The sequence below is a fragment of the Colias philodice genome, chromosome 31, assembly GCF_061535455.1.
Source record: "Colias philodice isolate Cphi_HAF_F1 chromosome 31, ilColPhil1 Martin Lab GWU primary, whole genome shotgun sequence".
Lineage (NCBI taxonomy): Eukaryota > Metazoa > Arthropoda > Insecta > Lepidoptera > Pieridae > Colias > Colias philodice.
This window is the reverse complement of record NC_143116.1, coordinates 2769793-2794766: the sequence shown is the minus strand read 5'-3', so window position 1 is coordinate 2794766 and position 24974 is coordinate 2769793. Positions and strand designations below refer to the sequence as shown.

At 33.6% G+C, this 24974-nt stretch overlaps 1 protein-coding gene and 1 long non-coding RNA gene across 2 annotated transcripts; both read left to right on the top strand.

Annotated features, from left to right (window-relative positions):
* Positions 1-1002: 1002 nt before the first annotated feature.
* LOC149475125 (actin depolymerizing venom protein gelsolin 1-like) lies at positions 1003-24783 on the top strand. Its single transcript, XM_089713610.1, has 16 exons — positions 1003-1141; positions 3988-4105; positions 8143-8223; positions 9711-9785; positions 10966-11158; positions 12291-12406; positions 12874-13051; positions 13371-13471; positions 13934-14050; positions 17355-17423; positions 17918-17980; positions 18527-18635; positions 22536-22648; positions 23280-23390; positions 24208-24324; positions 24606-24783. The coding sequence occupies exons 2-16, from the start codon at positions 3989-3991 to the stop codon at positions 24672-24674; spliced, it is 1629 nt and encodes a 542-aa protein (XP_089569736.1). The 5' UTR covers positions 1003-1141; position 3988; the 3' UTR covers positions 24675-24783.
* LOC149475126 (uncharacterized) lies at positions 14555-15281 on the top strand. Its single transcript, XR_016318154.1, has 2 exons — positions 14555-14793; positions 15097-15281. It is a non-coding gene; the product is annotated as an uncharacterized LOC149475126 (long non-coding RNA).
* Positions 24784-24974: the final 191 nt, after the last annotated feature.

Sequence of the window (24974 nt, the reverse complement as noted above, 5' to 3'; positions counted from 1 at the left end):
TTTGTTTGACATTTGACCAATACAGATACGGATTCAAAACAATATAATATAACAAAATCTTAAATTTTAATTATTTTAAGAAAAAAAATTCTAAAAGTCATCGCACGACGATTAAAAATTTTTGAAGTGCCAATACCGTCACGTCATGGAGTAAGGCGATGATTTTAGTATCTTTGAACCTTGCCAAAGAAGTTACATTTCAAAGATTATTTCACTGTTTACTATTAGATAGTCCATTTATCGAGAAAGGCTATAATATCATCACGCTAAGATCAATAGGAGCACAATGAGTAGGTATAGAGATCATTTTAAGAATACTGGTATCCTTACTGTACCATCACAGTATATACATATTTATTATTTAATAATATTTTGCATGTACACAAAAGCTCTGACTTACACACAAGAGTAGGAGATAGACACGATTATGGCACAAGGAACAAGAATAGAATTGAAATGCCATTTTTCCGATTAGCTAAAGTTAAAAATTCATTTATGGGTCAAGGTATACGCTTATACAATAGAATTCCTCACAATATTAAAGAGTTTAGTAGTTCTAAATTTAAAACTTACATAAAAAATGTACTAGTTCAGAGAGCGTACTACAGTATTCAGGAATATATGGACGATAAAGACCCATGGAGGGTTGTCGCGTAAAAACCACAGGACAGTTCTTTGGCATATTATGTAGTTAGGTAGATATAAGTTACATATTATGTAAATTTATTGACATTATTTAAAAGAGCAACTATGGAGTTTCTTGCCGATTCTTCTCCATAGATACTGCTTTCCGAATCGGTGGTAAATGTTAAAAATACTATGTAATGACGATTCGAAAGTGCTACTAAATAGTAGTCTAATTGAATAAATGAATGTTTGAGTTTGAGTTTGAGTTTGTATATATGTTCTGTGAGCACAATGCAAGTAAAACCGCGGGGCACAGCTAGTATTGCATAAATTCATACTCGTATAAATTACACAACAACAAGAAACTTGTAAATTGTCCTTGCTCAAAAACGAGTCCGGCCCAGTTTCTTTATACGTAACAAAATACGAAAACAAATCATTCAATCATTCATGTTTTAGTTCGAATCATAACTTCATTGTGAAAACACGTGTGTATAAATTTTAGTGAATAAACGTAAGTTTAATTGGATTATTATTCAAATGTAGTTCATTGTACACATACTGAGATAAAGTTTTGGACGGTTTCGTTCACAAATCGTGAAATATTTTGAATTTTAAACGTGCTCCATCTTGATTTTTAAGGTTTTTGAACTTTGCGTATGTAAGTTTTTAGCATTTGATTCTTATAATAATTAACAAATTGGTTTTTATCTAGCCGTGTTCATATTGTATTTAATAATACTTTTATAATGGGCGTTGATGCTTCGACAAAATACTAAACCTTCCTATGAAACCCGTTTTTTTAAATGCAAAACACTAATTTTTGAGATTTTTACAAAAACCTGTAATTTCAAATTTTGGCTCGTTTAATATATAAAGCTTTTATTCGAAATACGTTAATACAAAAAGACAAAAGGTAGTTGTAGTAAAACACCAAGTTTGCGTCTTTCTATTTATCCAAATTTATCCGAATCAATACAGCAATAAACCCGGTAGTTATAGTTTTAAATAATTTGGAAAATCCAAAAGTGCACGCCTCATAATTTTTTTTAATAAATATTTATTAATTAATATTTTTGTTTATTTAATAACAATTAAACCACATCGAATCAGACCCTGAAAAATGAAAGGGTTCTATTCCTGAGCATACTCAAGCGTAAGAGAAAAAAAAAGACTCGATTAGTAAAGTATTTCGGTCGCTATCGTGTTAACAAGAAAAAGGATCCGCACATACAGACACACGGACGTCCAAGACAGAATTTTTTTAAACTGTTTTTTAACTAGTTTAAATAACAAAAATGACATCAAAAATATCATGAACGTTAAAAATAGTGTTTTTTCTTAATATGTGTGTGTATGTATTATCTTACAAGTGCAATGTTTGATACATAAAGACATTTTAAGTTTGAAAAATCAGATGTTTTGCGCGAAGTGACAGTAGTACCCACCTCAAGTCTCAACGCTTCGCTTATGAGGCGTGCAATAATTATAGTATACCCGGTAGTAAGTTTGTAATATTAAATACTACAAATATAGGTAAGTATATAATACGGTTATATAATAAAATAGTAAAAGCTTGAAACTGTTAAACACTATCATTATTTACTTAACATTGAAATTTTATCGAAATACACATTACGTTCTTGAACTTTTAGGTCAATTAAATGCGATTATATTAATACTTGTACAAACCCTTACTTTTATTACAAACTTTCTGCTCGTGGCTTCGCTCGTATAGTCAAACATTTTTCCTATAGGAATTTTCTTCCGCGGTAATAAGTAGGTTTTTATCTTTAAAAATTAAATCTTAGTACAAAATCGCTCCGTTGTGACATGAAAGAAAGACAAACAAATTCACTTTTGTATTTTTTATGTAGTAACTCAGGCCCCGGAACCACAGACACAATAGAAAATCTATTGTGTCTGGGACCGATCGGGCTGCTTGGGGCTCAATGGGATTATACCTACTGGCTTTCCACCCGCGGCTTCGCTCGCTTGGTATAAATCTCTACAAATTATACTTATCTAGCTTACCGCCCGCGGCTTCGCTCGCTTTGTCTAAAACCTAATAAATTATGATATACTAAAACCTTCCTCTTGAATTACGCTATTAAAAAAACCGCATCAAAATCCATTGCGTAGTTTTAAAGATTTAGCATACAAAGGGACATAGGGACAGAGAAAGCGACTTGGTTTTATATTACCTATGTAGTGATGACTAAGTACTAAAACCTTCTTGAATAATTCTATCAATTATTGCTATCAATTAAAAAAAACCGTTTCAAGTCCGTTGCGTAGTTTTTACATTTAAACATAATAATTAATAAGGACGAGCTGGACGACGAAGAACTTTGAAAAGATTGTTTATATTTTTATGACGTCATGTCGGCGTGAAATGAGCGGAAAAAATCCGCCCCGGCTTCGCCCGTGGTTCATATTTCGCAATAAAAGGTAGCCTATGTTCTTTCTCAGGGTCTAAAGATTGTCTGTGCCAAATTTCATCAAAATCGGTCCAGTAGTTTATGCGTGAAAACCATACGTATACATACATAATTACAAACCAACCTTTCCTCTTTATAATATTATAGTATATAGTATAGGTAGTATAGATTAGCTTCGCCCGTATGTTTGTATGTAACCGACTCCTTTAGACTCAATTTTGACCCACTTTAAACGGACAGATTTAATTCAAACTTTGTACACTTATCAATGATCGGTGACAATACAATAACTTGAGTTTATCTTATGAAAGCGTGTTTTATATCTATTTACGTGATGTTCTAACTATATCTAGATACCTATAAGACGTGATATGATGTGACCTGACGTTTTCAGACCTGATTTTATTTTATGATTTATCTATCTACTAGCTTTCCGAGGCTTCGCCCACTGTGTCTAAAACCTAAAACCTAACAAATAAAACATTTAACTATAATCTATTTATCTGCTTCCACTAGCTTTCCACCCGTGGCTTCACCTGGTTGTATCTCAGGTACCGTTATAGGTAGTTACATGTAATGATGGTGATGATGATGATGTGTTTCTGACGATAGTTGAACGTGACAACGTCCGATTGTGCTTTGTCGCTCTTTCCGCGCTCTCGCTTGCACTTCAAGTCTTACATGGAACGCCTCAGAGCGAGGTAACGCCGCATGAGTCAAGTTTTTTCGTGCGTGCAGCCGGCTCTATCGAATTAGACGTTGTCACGTCAAAAATCAACAAAGATTTGTAATTGGCATTTTATTATGTACCTACATACCTTACCTACTGAAGTCTTTAATTTTTAAAGTATAATTCTCGCCTAAAATTGTATAAAAAAATACCAAATTATTATTAACCACTTATACTATTATTTTCCAGAATGAAGACGATATATATATGGGCGGTGCTCGCCCTGTGTGTTTGTGTGTCCGCTCGGACCACCACACGCCAGCAGTCCGCGCCTATATCACCGCAAATAACATCGCTAACTGATAAGGTAATATATTAATCACCGCCCGCGGCTTTGCCCGCGGCTTTGTCTAAAACCTTATAAATTGTATACTAAAACCTTCCTCTTGAATCACTCTATCTATTAAGAAAACCGCATCAAAATCCGTTGCGTAGTTTTAAAGATTTAAGCATACAAAGGGACATAGGGACAGAGAAAGCGACTTTGTTTTATACTATCACTAGCGACCCGCCCCGGCTTCGCACGGGTGCAATGCTGATACTAAATACACTACAGAAAAACTGTGAACGTTGTATATAAAACCATAGCGGCCCGCTCCGGCTTCGCACGGGTATAAAATTAAAATAATTTGGAAAATCCAAAAGTGCACGCCTCATAATTTTTTTTTAATAAATATTTATTAATTATTATTTTTGTTTATTTAATAACAATTAAACCACATCGAATCAGACCCTGAAAAATGAAAGGGTTCTATTCCTGAGCATACTCAAGCGTAAGAGAAAAAAAACGACTCGATTATAGCGTTAAGAAAATAGTGAGTCATCAGTGCAACTACAGGATGAGGGTGTATTCACAGTGGAGAAAAAGTACAAACATTTTTTTTAAACATTAAATTATTATTAATGGAAAAAAAATGTCTTAAAATTACTTAAATCACTATTCAGTATCGCTAGATTCTTCAGTTACATTTATTATGAAAGAATTTTTACCGCATGCACTTGCTGTTTTTACAATTTAAAGTACTTATAAACATTGTAAATGATGCGTCTCTCTCCGCTATGGATTATTGATCCACTTTTATTCTTTCGAATTGGTGAAGTATTCATTTTCAAAATTTATTGTTGAACGAGTCACGCAAAATACACAACCGTTTTGTTCGAAGGTCAGATTTCAACTGGTCACTGTGAACTCGACTTTCTAATTTGGGGTGTGGCCAGGCCGGCGGACAACGATGACTCACTATTTTCTTAACGCGAACGGACTATATTATAGTAAAGTATTTCGGTCGCTATCGTGTTAACAAGAAAAAGGATCCGCACATACAGACACACGGACGTCCAAGACAGAACTTTTTTAAACTGTTTTTTAACTAGTTTAAATAACAAAAATGACATCAAAAATATCATGAACGTTAAAAATAGTGTTTTTTCTTAATATGTGTGTGTATGTATTATCTTACAAGAGCAATGTATGATACATAAAGACATTTTAAGTTTGAAAAATCAGATGTTTTGCGCGAAGTGACAGTAGTACCCACCTCAACGCTTCGCATATGAGGCGTGCAATAGATAGCCGGGCGGCCGGTACCAGTACGCTACGTCCCGCAATTTTTAAATCTGTAATATCTTCGAAAATATTCACTTAAATCATACGGTGTAAAGGGCCATATAGATCTATATTAAATGAACAATGTATTCAAGGTATTTAATTGGTTAAGGATTAATGCTGAATTGGTTAAAATCGCATCGAAAATTAGCCATTATTTTTCGTAAAAAGTAAATGACAAAAAAAAGTTATTGTGGGTTTTCCATAAGAGATAGACATATACCATCGCGGACTTTTCTGTAGACCTTTTCAATGTGTATAATACAAAATAATGTACTATTTTGATAAAACTCGTAGGGTTCAGCCTGCGTTTGCAATGTAAGCGGAAAAAATGTAATTTTTTACGACATCACATTAGAAACCTCAAAAATAACAGTACTTCTCCACTATTTAATGGATGTTATTATACATATAAACCTTCCTCTTGAATCACTCTATCTATTAAAAAAAACCGCATCAAAATCCGTTGCGTAGTTTCAAAGATTTAAGCGTACAAAGGTACATAGGGAAATAGGGACATAGGGACATAGGGACAGGGAAAGCGACTTTGTTTTATACTATGTAGTGATAGTGATATACTATGTAGTGATTATTATGAACAAAAAACTAAACAGTTCGTATTTTAACCAAAAAAATTGTGAGAGCAAGATAGACCGGGAGATACTGACACAAAATTTCGAGTCATTTGTAACAGGATGGCGGTTCTACAGGGGTCTTAGTACGCAATGATAAAAAGAAAAATGATGGTGTGATCGCTGGTATCGGTGGTTTAGTCGCGTGGGCGTTAGCCGAACTCGTCGGAAAAATAGCGAAAGTCAAGCCCATAAAAAAGAAGTAGGCGGTAGTGTCATGCCATACTTTTCCGGTGTGACTTACAGCCCGCCATACCGACGCGAATATGTTGATTTAAATAAAACAATTATTCAACCATTTGTACCAGGCTAACTTTTGCACAGGTAACCATCGTCGTGCAGCCATTTACGAAAATCGCCATGCCATACTTTTCGGACGATTCCAAATGGTCGCCATACCGCCGAAAATCTGCAAAAAAAATTTATTTCGCCAAACTTTTTGTACCAGTATTGCATTTGGATTTTTGGAGAGTATTTGATAAAATGTGACCATTATTATATTTGCCATACTTCTAGTAGGGGGAAAAAGTGCTGTCATACTTGAAAAATTAATTTAGTATTAATTTATATAAGTGAAGATTTCCAACACCTAGATCTTTGAAATTTTGTATTTATATTCTTTGATCCTCAAACTTCCAGGAAAAATAAGTGCCATACTGTTACAAATCGTTTGACTTTCGCTATTTTCCGACGAGTTCGACTAACGCCCACGCGACTAAGCCGCCGGTACCAGCGTTCACTCCATCATTTTTCTTTTTGTCATTGCGTACTAAGAACCCTGTAGAACCGCCATCCTGTTACAAATGACTCGAAATTTTGTGTCAGTATCTCCCGGTCTAAGAATTTTAATGGAACACGGAAGGCTTTAAAAAAATAAAAAAGAAGTCGATAGTTCTGAGCACAGAGGTAATAAACTCAAAAGTTTTAATTGAGAACCTCCTTCTTTTTTGACGTCCGCGTCGATTATAAAAATGACAGTGATACAAAATTAGCCGCTCCTTCACATAATACACGAAAAGTAAACCATAATAAAAATATTATGTTTAAAAAAATATTATGTTTTTTAAAAGTTAGAGTTTGTTCGTTTGGTTGACCGCGCAAATCTCAAGAACTACGTGTCCGATTTGAAAAATTCTTCCAGTGTTAGATAGCCCATTTATTGAGGAATGCTATAGGCTATATATCATCACGCTAAGACCAATAGGAGTGGAGCAATGCAGGTAAAAGCGCGGGGCCACAGCGCGGGGCACAGCTAGTATCTCTGTAAAGCATACCGGTAAAACGAATAAATTGGTACCTAATTAATGCTTGTAACGTTGAATATTTCCTTCCAATTAATCAATTATTCCATGAATGATGGAAGTCATCGATTAGTTTATAGCGTGACCTTTTATTAAATTGTTTTTTAAAATGTGTATGAATGGATCCTAGTCCTACTAATATAATAAATGCGAAAGTTTGTATGTTTGTTTGGTTTTCATTCATTTACGCAGAAACTGTTGAAGCGATTTTCACGAAAATTGATATATTTCCCCTTGTGGATTAACACATAGGATTGTGATATTATTAACATAGTATCTAACGTTAAACTCCTCCGAAATGGCTTGACCGATTCTCGTGAAATTACAGTTGCATCGGGTAAGGTCTGAGAATGGGATATCTATTTTCATACCCCTAAGTGATAAGAGTAAGGGTGCTTTTCCACCAATAATGTGCGAGGATGTGTAGCGAGGAATGTGTTTGTAAAGAACCAATAGTATCGCTTCAATTAGTTTGAAGTTTGAAGCGTGCGTTTGAAGCGATACTATTGGTTATTTATAAACATCGCTGCACATACTCGCACATTATTGGTGGAAACGCACCCTAAGCTCATATTAGAAGGCAGAACAGTTAGGCATTATAATTATACTAGCTTTTCGCCCGCGGCTTCGCCCGCTTTGTCGTAAATTACATATACTAAAACCTTCCTCTTGAATCACTCTAATAAAAAAACCGCATTAAAATCGGTTGCGTAGTTTAAAAGATTTAAGCATACTTAGGGACATAGGGACAGAGTAAGCGACTTTGTTTTATACTGTGTAGTGAATTGTAATTTGTAAATTTCAGGATGCAAGGATAAAGGCCAAAACACACCCTGCCTTCGCCAATGCGGGAAAACGGGCTGGTATAGAAATGTGGAGAATTAATGTAAGTAGTTGTTGAATTTATATTATTTTACTAGCAAGAAAAATTAAGATTTTTTTTCTACGTATTTTTCCAGGATAAAAAGTATCCCATTTTACCCAGGGTAATAAGGTATAATAACTATACCAAGTTTCATCGAAATCGAACCGTTAGTTTTCACGTGATGCCTAAACATACATACAGACAGACAGATAAAAAAAATTTTAATTATCATATTTGGGTTTGGTATCGATCCAGTATTCACCCCCTGCTATTTATTTTTTCAATATTTTCAATGTACAGAATTGACCCTTCTACAGATTTATTATATGTAAAATAGATGTATAGTCACTGATAGATAATACAATCTATACTAATATTATAAAGCTGAAGAGTTTGTTTGTTTGAACACGCTAATCTCAGGATTTACTGGTCCGATTTGTAAAATACTTTCGGTGTTAGATAGCCCATTTATCGAGGAAGGCTATAGGCTATATACCATCACACTAAGACCAATAGCAGCGGAGCAATGCAAAGTTATATTTATATAACTAAAAATAATGCGTTAAATTGCATGCAAATTTTACGGATCACTTTTCGACGATCTGGCAATTTAGATTTTAGTCTAGGTTTTTACAATCTTACGGCTACTATATAGTCCGGGATACATCGCCCATTTTTGCAAGTGATTACTATCAAGCTAATTTTTCGTGAGTAGCTTTATTTTGATGAGATGCCCAATAATTTCATGTACGAAACTCTCGATTGTGGTAGCTTACAGAGGTAACAAGGATAAAATTTTTTGATTTGATGGTTCTCAAATATTTATTACGCAATTTGTAGGACAATATGTCTGTTGAATTATAATATTAAATAAGTGAAAATAAAAAAATCTGCTGGTTAGTAATCATTTATGATGACTTCGTTATCGATACACATTGGAAAGGGGGACTCTTTGATCAAACCATAGATTTTGTAGGACAAATATTTTTTCGAATAATTTAGATAATTATCTTGAGATTGAACAAAAAAAAACATTCAGTTAGTAATTAATATTTGAGAACCATCAAATCAAAATATTTTATCCTTGTTACCTCTGTAAGCTACCACAATCGAGAGTTTTGTACATGAAATTATTGGGCATCTCATCAAAATAAAGCTACTCACGAAAAATTAGCTTGATAGTAATCACTTGCAAAAATGGGCGATGTATCCCGGACTATACATACTACTTGTATAAATGGAACATTTTATGTGCAAAATTGTATCATTTATGGCCGATTTTTCAATCCTTGGTTAAAATTTATCCGTCCAATAAAGTATTACACGAACATTTTAAAATGTCACCTGTAAACTGTCAAATACGGACAATTAGAATACATTTTTGAAATGGTAGTTTAATACGTTATTCGATGAATAAGTTTTAACCAAGGATTGAAAAATCAGCTCTTTGTAAAATTGTATATGTATCCAAAAGATTCACGTGATAATATTTGTGTTTGCTTTTCCAGAATTTCGAACCAGTAATTGTGCCGCAGAATGACTTTGGCAAATTCTACAAGGGTGATTCATACATCATTTTAAAGGTGAGTAACGCATATAAGGAATAAAATAAAATAATCTCCAAAGCATATATAAAAAATACAATATTAAAAGGAAATACTAATATATGTAATAAAAAAAATGGTAGAATGTAGACAACAAGATGATGTAGTGTATGTGTCGCAGACAAATTGTATAATCTCGCCGTTTACAAATGCTCGGCATGTTTGTAAACGGCGAGATTATACAATTTGCCTGCGACACATATAGGTACCATAATAATACATTTAGATATGGAAATACGTTTAATAAATCCGTGCGGTAGGTACTTGTTCAGTTTAGTTCGGACATATACACAGACAAACAGACAAACAAAAAAAAATTCTAAAAACTATAAACTTCAATATCGATTGTAGATCACACCCCAAGTATTATTTAAAAAAATATTCAATGTACTGTTTTGAATTTCCTACGATTTTATTATATGTATAGATTATACCGACGTTTCTCTTTTTATGTATAACTAAACTAGCTTTCTATGTGTTTATCCAAGTTACCCTCTATATGTGTGCTAAATTTCATTGTTATCGGTTCAGTAGTATTCGCGTGAAAGAGTAACAATCACATACGCATACATCCATCCTCACAAACTTTCGCATTTATAATAATAGTAGGATAGGATATAGGAAAATAATAATAATATTATATAGTAGGATAGGATATAGGAAAATAATAATAATAAAAATACTTATAATGTTAACTGACCTTCCAAACCACTGGTCTTGTATATTGGGTTCGATAATCGATTCCCACCCCGGGCAAATATTTGTTTGATGAACATAGATGTTTACTCTGTGTCTGGGTTTTAATTATATATATAAGTATTTATTTAAATTATATATGTATGTTTATCAGCCATCTGGTTTCCATAATATCACAAGTGAAAGCTTAGTATGGTGGATCGTGCCGTGTGTGAAAATTGTCCCCAAATATTGAAGTGATAACGTCTTATAATTCGATAGAGCCGGCTGCACGCACGAAAAAACGTGACTCATGCGGCGTTACCTCGCTCTGAGGCGTTCCATGTAAGGCTTGAAGTGCAAGCGAGAACGCGGAACGAGCGACAAAGAAGCACAATCGGACGTTGTCACGTTCTACTATCCGTAACCGACTTTACAGACAACCAATTTTTTTTTATTTAATGTTTAAAACATTTATATTCAGACAACAGCAGATAAACGCAACAACCTATCCTGGGACATTCACTATTGGCTCGGCAGCGAAACATCACAGGACGAAGCCGGGGCGGCGGCCATTTTGACGGTCGGCCTTGATGATAAGTTTGACGGCAAAGCAATACAACACAGAGAAACTATGGGCCATGAGAGTCAGCAGTTTTTGGGGTATTTCACGTCTGGTAAGTTTTTCACTACATAGTATAAAACAAAGTCGCTTTCTCTGTCCCTATGTAGGTATGCTTAAATCTTTAAAACTACGCAACGGATTTTGATGCGGAATTTTGAAGTGAAAACTTCTTTAGCGGCGTTGGGTATAAAATCTTAAACTCGCGTCAGGACACGTGACCTGATTGAAAAAGCGTAAGACGGATACCATTCCAAAATATCAAACATGCTGAACGTTAATAATCAAGTTTTCACTTCTGCCGGTACTCCCGGAGTGCAACCCGTCTTTTTTTAAATAGGAGTGGTTGAAGAAGAAGGTTTTAGTATATAATTTATTAGTAGACAAAGCAAGCGAAGCCGAGGGCGATAAGTTAGTTACATTTATTAAATATAACTATATTTTCGAAGGAAAATCCGCATAGTTCCCGTTCCTGTGGGATTTCCGGGATAAAAAGTAGCCTATGTCGTATTCTGGGTCTTTAGCTACCTACATACTAGCTAAAGGCTATATATATATATATATATATATATATATATATCATCTCGCTAAGACCAACAAGACAAAACCTACCTCGATAAGTGGGCTATTTAACACCGGAATAATTTTTCAAATCGGACCAGTAGTACATAGTATATTAGCGCGTTCAAACAAACAAACAAACTCTTAAGCTTCATAATATTAATATAGATTATAATATTAGTATAGATGTCTCAGGTGTGAAAAGAAAAGACTTTTTTTGAACACGTTTTTATTAGCTTTACCTGTGTCATTTTTTGTCCATGCCTGTGTGTTGGTCGACTACTTTAGAGTCGATTTTAATCGAATAACGGTCAGATTTAATTCAAACCTTGTTCACTTATCACAAGAATCGGTGACAATACAATAATTTCATGAAAAAAAGACGTGTGTCACTCGGGGACTGCCGCGGTAAAGCTATTGCATGCTATGCCTTCAAGCCACACCTCCGCGCCCGTCGGAGTGGGGAACGTGAGGTTTTTTCGTTACGGAATTTCTCGATTCGGTCCCCGCGCTCAAGGCCCGCGATAGAAGCTATGCAATAGCTTAATAAGTGGGTTTTTAGTTCCTTTAAATTATATTAATTACTATATGAAACTGTTCTAAACAAGTGAATTATAATATTCTAGCTCTTCGATACTTGGATGGCGGCAACCCTTCTGGCTTTAACCACGTCACGACAAACCCGGGCGCTGAAAAACGAATGTTCCAAGTCAAAGGAAAGAAAAATATTCGAGTTAGACAGGTTAGTAAACAACCGTGAAAAAGGTTATGAATAAAAAAAGAGCGTAAGTGCCGAGCACACGTGTCAGAAGTGAAACTTCGTTGGCAAGATTCAAAGATACCAAATTCGTCTTACTCCAACTCCTTAAGGCACGTTGAGAGTAAAATATCAAAGTCGCGTCACGGCAATACCGTCACGTCATAGATTAAGGCGACGATTTTGGTATCTTTGAATCTTGCCAAAGAAGTTTCACTTCTGACATGTGTGCTCGGCACACGCGATTTTTTTTTGTTTGTCACTGATTTATCTGTGGTTTTTTGTGTTGATGACAATAAATTCTTCTTCCCTTTTTCTAAATTGCATAGTGCATAGTGATAAGGCCGCCCTTTGTGCTTTCTTTAATCTTATTTTAGTAACCTTTATGTATATTTTGTTTATTGCACAATAAAGTGTTAAATAAATAAATAAATTTTTTTTTTCACTTTCAGGTGGACCCATTATTTTCTTCAATGAACAAAGGGGATGTGTTCATACTAGATGTAGGCAATGATGTTCTAATATTCGTTGGTGATAATGCTAGGAACGTGGAAAAAATCAAAGCTAATTCCGTGGCCAACCAGATTAGAGACCAGGATCATAATGGCAGAGCGAAGGTTGAGATTATTGGTGAGTTTCTCATTTATTTATTTGTTTACGATTAATATGATAAAAACATACACAACTGTCATATATAATTTATTTATTCGTAGTCATAACTGTGTCTGTCTATCTGTTACGCTTTCCCGCTTAAACCTCTCAACCGATTTTGATGAAATTTGGCACAGACAATCTTTAGATCCTGAGAAAGAACATATATTTTTAACAAAACATCACGCGGGCGAAGCTGCGGGCGGAAGCTAGTTAATATTTTTAATTTCTAAATGTATAACACTCGCGTCAAATATAACACAATAAAAAAATTTTAACTTATTACTTATACTTATAGATAAATTCTCCAGTGATGTGGATGTTCAGAAATTCTTCACAGCCCTCGGTTCAGGCAGTAAGGACGTTTTGCCCGAAGAAAGTGCCGGTGGTGATGATCAGGTATGGTTATAAAAGATAAAAGAAATAATAATAATATATTATTTTATTATAAAAAAGATGTTATGTTTATATTCATTATAGGTAATAAATAAATAAATAAAAATACAATAAAACATATTTAAATGTTATTTATTATTATTCAAAAGTAAAAAAAAAGAAAGACAATTTTTTCTACACACAACAATAACACTACATAGTATAAAAAAGCGTGTGTACCGAGCACATGTGTCAGAAGTGACTCTTCTTCGGCAACATTCAAAGATATCAAAATCGTCGCCATACTCCATGACGTGACGGCATTGGTATCAGGAATCTTGCCTAAGAAGTTTCACTTCAGACACGTGTGCTCGGTAAACACGCCCTTTTTTTTTAGTTTTCTACAAAGTGAGTGGAAAACTAATAAATAATAAATATACTATATTAATAAATAATAATTAATAAAGATCATTTTCCAATTCTCAGGCATTTGAACGCAATGAAGAGGACACAGTTACTTTGTCAGAGGTTTCCGACGCGTCTGGTTCAATCAAAGTGACGCCATTGAGAAAACCATACACACAGGATCAGTTGAAACCTCAGGTATCTAAATATTATCTTTAGAAATTAAATACTTTTAACGGATTTTAAACGTGATTTATTACTAGCTGCTGCGCGCGGTTTCACCCGCGTGGCTCCGCTTCTGTAGGTCTTAGCGTGATGATATATAGCCTATAGCCTTCCTCGATAAATGTATCTAAAACCGAAAGAATTTTTCAAATCGGACCAGTAGTTCCCGAGATTAGCGCGTTCAAACAAACAACCGAACTCTTCAGCTTTATAATATGTATTAGTATAGATTTAATATATTGGTAAAAATTGGTTAGAATTTAACTCTTCAATTCCCATGTCTAAGTTAATAGCAATATTGCATTTCTCTTTGACTGAAATAGTTTGGATACATCTGGCGAAGACAAAAACAAAGAACAAAAAAATTAATTCTACCCCCCATTTTTTTTATGAGGGTGTCACCTACAGGTGACACTGGGCATTGTTTTAACTTAGGACTCTAAAGGACTAACGAGGTTTTTCTTTTTTTGGTAGGAATAAACACAGAACAGTAAAGTAGATAGAAGTGTGATGTGGGCGTGGCCCACGTGTCAATGATAAGTTTAGATCACCTTACTTGCTCTCAGTTGTGCGCAGAAAAATATTCGAGTCGGTTGTCAGCTGTCAAACCTTTTTTCCATATTTATTCATTAATTAGGACGTGTTGTTCGGTATAAAGAGTGCAAAAATGATAGCAGACGAAATAATATCAGCAATGAAGGCATTTCATACCGTCGGTAAGTCTTATTTTAATTTATTTTAATTATATTTTATGTTATAACTTCGCTTGTCGTAATTTGTCAAAATTGTATACAAATATCTAGTCAAAATGAACCTTAATCCATAAGAAATTAGTACTATTATAGATTGAACAGCAAACAAGACTTTCTGGAATATTATTGCAATAAACAAACGAATGTCGCTTTAGTGATGCTTGTGGTGCATATCGACAGTATCGATACTTTAGAAAAGACAAACATTATAAATATTAAATTTTATTTTATTTTTCCTTAGCTTTCATTTGTCTAATTTATTTATAGATTTCCCAAAGAGGCTAATTTAAAAGAGAAATGGATAAATGCAACGTGACGAGTTAACTGGATGCCGAACAGTACTAAGCGGTCTAACAAAGGCCACCGATACATCAAACCTACAGCAGTTCCAAGATTTAAAATAATGCATATTTTCTGTTTGTATTTTGTAAATATAGATTTATACTATTCTATTCCGTTTTTTATTTAATAATAATAATATAAAAAGACGTACTTAGTAGTAATAAACATACTCCAAAATGTGACGCATTATACTATACTCATATAAAAGAAAGAAAAAAAATACACAAAAAATATTTATTTGTGAATTATCGATAACAAGGCTGACATCCCTCAGAGCATAGCATCAGATAAATATCAAGTTAATGTCATTAATGTTGAGTGACACAAATTTCAACCTTATCTCTATGTGTTGCGTTTCAAATTTATATCTATCGAAAACTAACGCCCTCTGTTGTGGAGTAGCTGAATGTTTTCGAATTTGGAATTTCTGTGCAATGAGAAACAAAACAGCTAATATACCTAGGGATGTTATACTAAAATAAACCGTAACATCGTGTGTTAGGGTACATATTGAAATGCTGAATTTATAACCTAAGTCAGTTTTTACTCAAATTAAGCTGTCCAATCAAAGGCATAGTTTACTTGTAGTGTACTGTATAACTATCGGTTTAAATGTGTGGGTTTGGCGACACTGGTTTTCATACTAATTAGACATTACAGCACTTCTATATGTTTTTACTGTTCTGTGGGAATAAAATATCGATTTTTATTATAATAATATTTATTTATGAACAAGTAAAAAAAAAAACCATAACTTATTTTTTGTGGAACATGTACCAACACTTTAGAAGTAAACCGATATTGCACTTGGTGTACATTTTTCTAGTGCGTTGGTGATAGTACCTGCATCTTCGCTGTGAGCAATCGACTGCCGAGTGGTCGTCCACAGTTCCAGCACTCCTCACTTCTGTGGGCACTCTCATTTGTATTGAGAATATATAGGACGAATTACGGTTGCCACATTCCGCTGGAAATCTTAGTAGTTAGTTTCATCAGCCCTTTGATCAGCCATGCATTTTGGCAAGCTGCTTCTATGCCAAAACACGTTTTTTATCCACAAATCCAATGCGATCTACTTTTATGATATGATCCAATCCGTGTTAGTTGGATACAATGGTGACGATGCTGTTGTCATGCCACATGGCGGCAATAATTTCATCAGAAGCTTTGTAAGGTCTTTTTTCTTCGGTATTTCGACTTCTTCTTCGTCATGTACACAATTTTCTCCAGAGACGAAAGGGTTATTTTGACATTCTACTTGTGTTCAAAGCATGCGACTAGAAAAATGAAAAATACTAGCGTCATTTTCGTCTCCACTATCTTCGTCAGTCACCACACCATCATCAGTAGGAAGTAAAATAATATCGCCTGGGTCTTCTCCGGCGTGCAACTCCTAGGCAATCTAATCTAACGTCAACCTGTAATACGTAAACAAGTTCTAAAACAATATCGACACATAGCAATAAGACAAAATATAAACAACAGTCTTTTTATTACTTACAATGAATTCGGAATAATAAAGTTATTATAATGCCCAGTGTCACCTCCAGGTGACACGGCATATTTTCAGTGCTGTAGTGAAGATGCTATTAGTTATTTTTATCATAAAATATATTTATATTATAGATAATACATTCATTTACTATATGTAATAAGAAAAAAAACAATACTTATTATCGAGACATTTTTATATCACTTTACACTTCAAGGAATCACACAAACTCTGACTACCTCAAATACGCGCGAAACAACTAAACAGATTTGATATATAGCATATAGTTAGCTTTGCCAGAAAAAAAACATGGATATTTCAACTAATAAGCTTTGATACAAACATGGTAGAATTCAAAAATAAATTGTCATGTGGTAGAAAAAAAATATTAAACTACTGTCACCTACAGGTGACACTGGGAATTGACGGGTTAAGTAAGTGAAGTCCCATGTCCCCTAGTGGGGTAAGGGGCAGATGCATTATACATCTGTTTCACTGATCGATTTTCTTTAGGGACAAGTAGGTGATCAGCCTTCTGTGTCCTGCCAGACCGAGACATTTTTTTTTTCTTCGTCTCCACCGGGAATTGAACCCAGGTCCCCTCGGTGTTACGCTCACGCGTCAACCACTGTACCGAGGAGGCGGTCAAGTTAGAATTTAGTATATTTTTATTATTATTTTCTATTTTCAGGAAACCTACATCTTGGACACAGTCAGCGGTAGCATATATGTTTGGGTTGGAAAGCAGGCATCACCAAAAGTAAGTGTTATTAATATATTTCGTATGTATGTCTGTCTGAACATCGAAACTGCTGAACCTGCAAAAGTGCATAACTTATTTTAACAAAAGATAATGCTTTTTTGAAATCTTCCAAATGGTCAGAACATGAGAAAATGTAAAACTTTCGCAGCATTCATTTGGCAAGAAACCATATTTAAGTCGGTTCAAACTCCAATTTAAACATTTATTTATTCAATTAGACTTCTTATAAAAGCACTTTTGAATCGTCATTACATATTTTTAAAAATTACCAACGATTCGAAAAGCAGTATCTATGGAGAAGAACCGGCAAGAAACTCCATAGTTGCTTTTTCCAAAAAATTCAAATAAAATTCACAAATTTCCACTCTATATAATTATAGTTAAAAATTGTGTGCTTGTGTGTGTCTTATTGATTTGTAAGGTCATATGAAAGTTAATTTATAAAAATACCCACATAATATTTTTAAAATAATGATTATTTTCTTCTTCAGGAAAAGTCCGAAGCGATGGCAAAGGCGCAGCAATATTTGACGTCCAAAAACTATCCTTCTTGGGTAATAATTAATTAATTTTTATCTATCTATATATCTAGCTGTAAAAAACGAATTAACAAAATCGGTCCAGCCGTTTACGCGAGATGCCGTGACCAAAATAAATAAGGATTTATTTTATACTAGCGGTCCGCCCCGGCTTCGCCCGTGGTTATTTACGTTTTCTCTACATAAGAACCATCCTCGTACTTCATGGAATATAATAAAAAAAGAATTCTCGAAATCGGTTCAGTCGTTCTCAAGCTATGCGCTTACCAACACATTTTGGGATTCATTTTTATATTATAGACTATATATACTTATATATACTTATATATTATAGACTAGTGGTCCGCCCCGGCTTCGCCCGTGGTACCTACATGTTTAAACTATCCTATCTCTCAAGTTGGATCGAACTGCACATGGTGTGCGAATTTTATTATAATCGGTTCAGTGGTTTAGGAGTCCATTGAGGACAAACTTTGTGACACGAGATTTATATATATTAAGATAGATAGATATAGATATTGTTTTGAATCTTTTTTCTATTGTTTTTATTCTTATTTTCAGGTGCACGTTGCTAGGATACCACAAGGAACTGAGCCGGCGGTTTTCAAACAATATTTCACAACATGGCGCGATGTTGGCATGTCACATAGCCGTCTTGTTCGCTCCATCGGTGCGTAAACGGGCGGTTGAAACGCGACGTTTTTTATAAACAAATTTTTTAAGAAGTTTTCTTTAAAAAACATACCTATTAAGACTATTATAATCACAGAATAATAATATATAATGTATTTAATATAACTATTTCAAAATATACTTTCAATATATTATATGTTAGGATTTTCATGTTTCAATTGTGTTTTAAATTTGTAAATACTCTCTGGAAACACAATATAAGTTATAAAGAAATAAAATTATGAAACATGTATGGTTGTATGGTCTTACCTCAAAACAATTTAAACACAGTCTAACTTTAAACCAGGGATTTATCACTTCAAAAGTTGTCTATGTGAAATACGACAAAACCAGATTAAAGATAACCCGCGCTTAACGTTAAACCCTGTCTAAAGTTTTTTGTGGTAAGACAGTAGGTTCTTGATATACATATTATGGTCGTCAGTTTGATCAGTGTATTATAAACGGGCGAGTGAAACGCGGCGTTTTTTTATTACGTTGCATTTACACAAACGAGCGAATCCTTCTTCTAACCCCACTATGAAATTATTTTAGCGTAAACAGGAGAAAGGTATTCTTACGTTCTTAGTGCGTTCGAAAAGATTCTATGCAATGTTCTAATACTGAACAACACTGAATACGAGTTTTCGTTTACACTAAAAGATCACGAAAGAATGCTCTTGCTCTAGCTCTATGTTCGTTTGATGTAAATACACTGCTATACATAAACAAAACGAGATAGATAGAAAAAATCTTACGTTAAAAACATTGAGTTACTATGTACTACGTACTAGAGAGGGCATCTCTACTACACTATTTGTAACACGAGTTAGAGTCAATCGTCTCAAACCAATTTATTTTTGTTATGCTGATTGGTTTTAATTGATAAGTTTATTGATATTTTTTTTAAAAGATAAACAATATTTATTTGTTACATTGATTGATTTTAATTTATAAGTAACTAGCTTTCCGCCCGCGGCTTCGCCCGCGTTTTCAAAGAAAAACCCGTTCCCGTAGGATTTCCGGGATAAAACCTATCCTATGTCCTTTCTCGGGTATCAAAATATATCTATACCAAATTCCATGCAAATTGGTTCAGTAGTTAAGGCGTGATTGAGTAACAGACAGACAGATAGAGTTACTTTCGCATTTATAATATTAGTATGGATAAGAGGCAGAATATCTACAAAGTGTATGACTCACTAGCCGCCCCGCGCCGCCATCAGATTTTGTTCGTGGTGCCCTCTCTCAATACGTAGTAATATACCTCAATGGTTAAAAATACATTGGAATGAACTAGTGTCTATAAAATTTAAATATACATTGTATTTGTTCCGAACCAGAATATTATAATATGTATATAATGTAAGTAACGATTTCTTTATAGTTCAATATTTTTTTAATTAAAATATGTATTATTATTTCATGAATGGTATGACATAAAAATTGTAATGTTGAATGCTATTTCGCTTGCACTGTGTTAAATTCATTGCATGCCATCTCGCTCGCACCTTAATAATGTGGGTATTACATTTTTGAAATATATTTGAAATAAAACACAAAATATAATATATCTAATATTTATTTATTTCTAACAATAAAAGAATAAAGTGTAAAAAAGTTTACAAAATATCAAATTTTTAACCGCCACCTTCAAACCTTACCTAAGGTTCATCTAATCAAAGGTTGTACTGAAAAATGAAAAATTTGTATATATAAATAAATTGAAATAAAATTGAATAATAAATTGAATATGTTTTATCAAATGGTAGTCCTTGTTAGTATGATTTAATTTTATAAGTATGAAAATGGAATGACAATACTCATCGGGTTAAATATTATTTTTAATTGTTTGCTATAATACTCATTTTTGTAATGTTTTAACAATAAACAACATCAAACCATGCATGCGTTTTATTTTAACAAAATGGTATTCATATGCAATATAGATATACATATATTCCTTTCTTTGTGATAGAGTTATTGCGAAAAAAGGTACAGAAGAAAATCACAAGTTGAAGCAAATATTATTAAGCTATTGCATAGCTTCTATCGCGGGCCTTGAGCGCGGGGACCGAATCCAGAAATTGCGTAACGAAAAACCTCACGCTCCCTACTCAGACGGGCACGGAGGTGTGGCTTGAAGGCATAGCATGCAATAGCTTTACCGCGGCAGTCCCCGAGTGCCACACGTCTTTTTATGAATACAAAAGTATTTTTTGTCTTTCTATCACGTCGCAATGGTACTTTTTATATTATGACTAGATGCGCTTTGCGGTTTCACCCGCGTGGCTCCGCTTCTGTTGGTCTTAACGTGATGATATAATATAGCCTATAGCCTTCCTCGATGAATGGGCTATCAAACACCGAACGAATTTTTCAAATCGGATCGGAAATCAGTAGTTCCTGAGATTAGCGCGTTCAAACAAACAAACTCTTCAGCTTTATAATATTAGTACCTATGTATATATTATTTATAGAACGTTTGACTAGCTGTGCTCCGTGGTTTTACCCACATTGCTCCTATTGGTCTAAGGATCTAAGCATGATGATATTCAGTGTGGAAATTTTCGATGGGCGCTAGTGAAGCAAGCGAATTTTCGAAATTCTATGAACGCAGTTCTATTTCTTTTTAAAAATAAGGGGATGTTTCCTTTCGGCAAAATAAGCTGTCTCCTGTATTTCAAATACTTTCCAGGGCCCATCGAAAATTTCCTCACTGTAGGTATATAATAGCCATCCCCGATAAATGGACTATCTAACACTGAATGAATTGTTCAAATCGGACCCGTAGTTCCTGAGATTGGCGGGTTCAATCAAACAATATAGTGTTCAATTCATTTAATAATAATAATTGTTACGTGTTCATTTTTATAAAAATTTTAGTAAAACGCCATTTTTTTTGTATCGTAGTAATTATCATCCCGGCTTCAAGGTTGATGAAAAAATAGTACATGTTTTACGCTTAGGTTTTACGCAATATAAAAAAAATGTTTATCATTTATCAATTATTTAAATTATTTATTTCTGTAAAATCATAACAATGCAATCAAACAACCAAGCTTTTTTGTTGATCCAATTGATAATAATATATTTTTTTTCCACCTAAAATCTAAACAGCACTAGCGTACTATTATCACAGTATTACAATATTATTTTTGCTAAGTTTGTGCTATTATGTATTCTGCGACAGCACTGTCAATTTATTTATTGTAAAGACAAACTATTGATTCTCTTTTTCCACACGTACTAATACCTTCTGTGTTCCACACTTCAGAGGTTAATTTTTAAAAGAGTATATGTATTGAGATTTGAGATTGACCCTGTCTCTTCAACTATTGTTATTCCAAAACTAGCCGTCCGCCCCGGCTTCGCCCGTGGTACATAATATTTACGTTTTGTCTACATAAGAACCATCCTCGTACTTCAAGGAATATAATAAAAAAATAATTATCGAAATCGGTTCAGCCGTTCTCGAGTTATGCGCTTACCAACACATTTTGCGATTCATTTTTATATATAAGACTAGCGGTCCGCCCTGGCTTCGCCCGTGGTACATATTTACGTTTTCTCTACATAAAAACCATCCTCGTACTTCAAGGCATATAATAAAAAAAGAATTATCGAAATCGGTTCAGCCGTTTTCGAGTTATGCGCTTACCAACACATTTTGCGATTCATTTTTATATTTTTAAAAGAGTATATATGTATTGAGATTGACCCTGTCTCTTCAACTATTGTTATTCCAAAATTAATCCAAAACAGTGCTACACGTTAAGGCATCTATAATAATTAATAGAAATATTACATATATTTTAGCATAAACATTGTTGTTGATGCATCTATCATTTCCACTTTTCTATACTTAATTTATAATTCATCAATAATATCTTTCCAGATACCTCGTATTATCAAAATTTAGACTCTGACACCAAGAATCACTTATATGAGGTCGATATTGATAGACAGAATTACATCACATTCAACGAAGTTCCGGATTACAATCAAGCCGTGAGTACATCCATACTACCTACTAAGTACTATTTGAAAAGAAAGAAAAATAATTTATTAAGGGTGGTTTTCCACCAATAATGTGGTAAGAACCAATCATATCGCTTCTTTTAGTTTGAAGTTTGAAGCACAGTATTACAATATTATTTCCTAATTGTAATACTGTGGTTTGAAGCGACACTATTGGTTATTTTCAAACACATTCCTCGCTACACATCCTCACACATTATTGTTGGAAAAGCAACCTTATGATCGAATAAATTATTTTTACATTATTAAAATGCAAAACATATTTCTAAGAAAATCTTATTTTGCACATTACTTTTTAATCAATAGATTTGAAAGTTGACCAAGCGATCGGGAAATTGGAAAGTTCGATGATTTAAATATAGCACGATAGATGGCGCCATGCTAAAATTGTCTATTGTTTTTGGTGATTGCGGCAAATGCTTGAATTTTTAACAGGGTTTAGTATTAACTTGGGTATAAATTGTGAAATTATTTTTAAACGGAAAGTCTTTTCTGGCATACTTTTTGCATGGCATGAATTTATAATGTAATATTAGTATAACACTATTTTGCCCAAATTTGCCTTATGTTTCTTGTTTTACAAGTTTTGTATTCGTTTTAGGATTTATTAAGCACAGAAGTATATCTTTTACAAACTCCTCAAACCGTGTACATTTGGTTTGGGAGAGAAGCAGAACTGTCGAAACGCAAATCACTTGCTAATATTATAAGAGTAAGTATTTTTTAACGATAGAATGAATTAAGAACAAGGATGTTGTGGCATGTGGGGGAATTCGGAACTATGGCTGTCATATTTTAAAATTTCATATTTTGATGACAGTTTTTGATTAATTTTAATGCGAAGTTAATCTGTCTGTCTATCTGTCTCTTCTTCACGCCTCAACCACGGGCCGCATATTGATGAAATTTGGTACAGAACTACTTTGAGGCCCGTTAAAGGAATAAGATATAGGTATATTTAACCCAGAAATCATACGAGGACGGGAACTATACGGGTTTTCGTACGTGGTAGGTATACTACGTAGGCGAAGCGGCGAGCGGAAAGCTAGTTTACAATAATTTTACACAAACTGACAAACCATTCCTATAATTATAACTACCTATATTTAAATTGCAAAAAATATTGCAATCGTTACTTTAATGTTAACGCAAGTTCAAATTCAATAATATCTGAAAAATTGGAGATCGAGAAATGTCCGACAGTCTGTCTGACAGCAACTTGCAAGTCTACTTGCAGGTGGAAACGCGGAGTCAGACAGACTGTCGGACATTTCTTGCGGAAGTTTTCTTGCAGATGGACAGGCGGCCTTACACCATATTAATTATATTATATTACATGAACGAAGTAGTTTGTATACTTCGTCAATGATTTATAATAATTTTAAATTAATAAATATTAGAATTCTAAATAAAAGGACTTTTAGAAATCACTCATGAAACTTTAACTTATTTAATTCCAAACATTGTAAACCTTTTAAACTAAAAAAAATATTAAACTATGAACTAATCATTTATAAATATATTTCCAGGCGTTTTTAAGAGTTCGCCATAACTACGGAATGGAAGACATGTTGGCTGTAAAACAGGGTTTAGAACCATCAGCGTTTGTTCAAATGTTTGCCGATTGGGATTCTGATATGTGGATGGTAGATATTTATATATTTTACCACAGACTAATAATAATATACTACGTATTTTACTAAAAAATAATAAATTAATAAATATAATATGTATGTATGCTCTTAAATATAACACACACCGTACACGCATAATTAAAAACCAAGATAGATCTCTTGATAATGCTCAATACACGATTAAAAAAGTTATTACGTGATGATGAATATGCGTGAATGGTAAAATACAGACAGTCCATACAAAGTCGTGGCTTGAATGGTAAATTTATCACTTTTGTATTTTTTTTTTACAGAAAATCCAACAATATGAAGAAGCACGCGAAGCTGTTCTTCGTAATAATGAAATGGAAAATGACATTTAATTTAAAGTTTAAATCCTTTTGTGAATGTATTTAGTGTATCTGTTTACAAAATTACAAATACCAAAGATAATTTATATATTTTTTGCTTCAATAAAGTAATAATGAGTAATCTTGGTGTTTTATTCTTTGTAGAAATCCATTATATTATTATAAACATAATTTTTAACATATTGAGTAAATAATAACTACTACTGCTATTAATCCTACTTCCTACTATTTATAAATGCCAAAGTTTGTGATATTGGATCATGGATGTATGTTTGATACTCTTTCACGCAAATGCTACAGAACCGATTATAA

Bases quoted from the DNA above. Each gene is read 5' to 3' on its own strand.
- LOC149475125 (XM_089713610.1), top strand. From the start codon at position 3,989: ATGAAGACGATATATATATGGGCGGTGCTCGCCCTGTGTGTTTGTGTG. The intron at 14,051-17,354 runs GTATCTAAATAT...TTCTATTTTCAG, and splicing joins AGGATCAGTTGAAACCTCAG to GAAACCTACATCTTGGACAC. The intron at 17,981-18,526 runs GTAATAATTAAT...TCTTATTTTCAG, and splicing joins CCAAAAACTATCCTTCTTGG to GTGCACGTTGCTAGGATACC.